Genomic DNA, 2,397 nt, shown 5'->3' with positions numbered 1-2,397 from the left:
TGTCTTTTCAAAAGTGTTTTTTAACCTTTCTATTTTCAGTTCCAAATTCTCTACCTTTCTCCATCCCTCTCCCACTCACTGAGAAGTCAAGAAATATGATATCTATTATATATATGATGTCATACAAAACATTTCCACATTAGCTATGTTGGGGGAAAAAAAGCAAGAGAAATAAAAAAAAAGATATTTCAATCTACACTCAGAGTTCATTAGTTCTCTCTCTGGAGGTGGATAGCATTTTTCATCATGAATCCTTTGGAACTGTCATGAACCATGGTATTAATCAGACTAGGCCTTCCACAGTTTGTGCTTGAAATGACCTTTTCGTTTGCAAGCAGCACCATAGGATAAAGAGAAGCTCTGGGCACTCACATGTGCTCCATGCTTTGTGATTGGCCTCCAGAGGGCGATGCTGCACAAGTTGAGCCAGGCTCTTCTGAAAATGAAGCACAGTAACATGCCCTTCCCTCCCTTTCAGCCCTGGTGCCCACAGCTCCTCAAGGCATTCAGACTGAAAGGACTCTTGGAGCATGCTCAGCTCAGTGGAATCAGCAGCCAGAAAGTAAGCAGACTCACAGAAGGACAGCCTGCTCCTGGAAATTCACGGGAAGGACTTTCTCCTCTATACCCTAGAAGTGATCTTTGGACCCACTGACCCACCTACCTCAAATGAGAGAGAAACCCCAGCTTTATCCGATTGAGCCATGATCTCTGTGTTCATTCTTACCTTTATGATGATCTTCATGCTGAGTAAGTTAACATTTCATTCCATTTGTATACATTGTTCCCATTAGAATCTGCTTAGAAACATGTTTCCTTCTGAATGTAGTGATTTCCTCTTTATTTCTCCCCCTAATAGGACCAACAGAAGCACAGGCAGTGACTCAGCCTGAAAACCAGGTCTCTGTCTCTGAAGGGTCTCCAGTGGAGTTGAAATGCACCTATTCCTATTCTGGGAACCCTTTTCTCTCCTGGTATGTCTGGTATCCCCACCAGGAGCTTCAAGTCCTCCTGAGACATACTTCAGGGGAAAGCAACAAAGGTTTTCAGGCCAAACTCAACAAGGATGAAACCTCCTACCATCTGAGGAAACCCCGTGTTCAAGAGGAAGACTCAGCTGTGTACTTCTGTGTTCTGAGTGACACAGTGGGAGGTCTCACCTGGGGAGCTCAACACAAACCTGCAGAGACAATCTTTGAAATGGTCCTCTAAGGATTTTTCCCCCTTTCTCAAGAGTCCCTCAGGTAGGGCAATGCTGTTCTCAAGGAAGAATGAAAAGTCAGAGTCATAGGATTTAGGGCTAGGAGGAATTTTTGTAATGATTAGTTCAGGGGTGGGGAACCTGTAGCCTTGAGGCCACATGGGGCCCTCTAGGTCCTCAAGTGCACTTTTTTGATGGAATCCAAACTTCACAAAACCTTAATGAATTCACTGAGCATCCCCTTCCCCTCGGCCCACCATCACCTACTCATTGGCTGTGGGAGGTGACTCATAGGCTTGCAACAGAATGTAACTCTACTCCGCTTCCTTCAGGTACAGGGGGAAATCAAAAGGCAGAAGTTTGCTTGAACTGGGACAACAGTGAGGCAGTGATCCAGGCTAGAAACAGAGTTCAGCCAGAGAACTAACAGAGGGACCTGAGGCAGGTATGAGGCTGTATGGCACTCCTCTGAGTCTGAGGCAAAAGCTCATTATCTAGCTAGGGACATTTCTATCTCCCCAGATGTCAATTGTGTTGGAAACTGTGGCATATGAACCTTAATTGCCCACTATTGTAGGAGGCTGAGATAACTTTGTGTCCCAGTCCCTGGAAAACTGCCATCAAATGAGGAGTCAGAAAGTGAATGATGATAGAATATAAATTGAAAAAAAAACCAAAATTACCAAAGGCAAGAGGTAGAGCAAACCAGAAAAAGTAACAGGGAAAAATGCTAATAACAGAAAGGAACATGATTTTCAGATCGGCTAAAAATAATGCACGAGAAAGAAAATGAACTAACACCTGATGAAGCAGAGGATTTCCAAGAAACCATGGACCCACAGCAGGAAATTCTCAAATGATTTAAAAGACAAATAATATTTGGTGCATACCCTTTGACCCAGCAATACTTCTTGTAGGGCTGTATCCCAAAGAGATCATAAAAATGGGAAAATGACCCACATATACAAAAATATTTATAGCAGCTCTTTTTGTGATGGACAACAACTGGAAGTTGAGGGAATGCCCATCAATTGTGGAATGGCTGAGCAAGTTGTGGTATATAAATGTATTGGTATACTATTGTGCTACAAGAAATGATGAGCAGGTGGACTCCAAAAAAGCCTAGAAAGACTTGTATGAACTGATGCTGAGTGAAGTGAGCATAACCAGGAGTACATTGTACACAGTAACAGCCA

The 2,397-nt window shown here is 43.2% G+C and overlaps 1 gene segment (V, D, J or C); it reads left to right on the top strand.

Annotated features, from left to right (window-relative positions):
* The first annotated feature begins 662 nt into the window (after positions 1-662).
* Positions 663-1,212, top strand: LOC118829690. The segment is given in 2 exon segments: positions 663-750; positions 860-1,212. Coding segments are annotated over 2 exon segments (399 nt in total).
* Positions 1,213-2,397: the final 1,185 nt, after the last annotated feature.

Source organism: Trichosurus vulpecula, chromosome 8 (genome assembly GCF_011100635.1).
Source record: "Trichosurus vulpecula isolate mTriVul1 chromosome 8, mTriVul1.pri, whole genome shotgun sequence".
Taxonomy (NCBI): domain Eukaryota; kingdom Metazoa; phylum Chordata; class Mammalia; order Diprotodontia; family Phalangeridae; genus Trichosurus; species Trichosurus vulpecula.
Note: the sequence above shows the minus strand (reverse complement) of the source record. Positions and strands in the feature narration are given on the sequence as shown.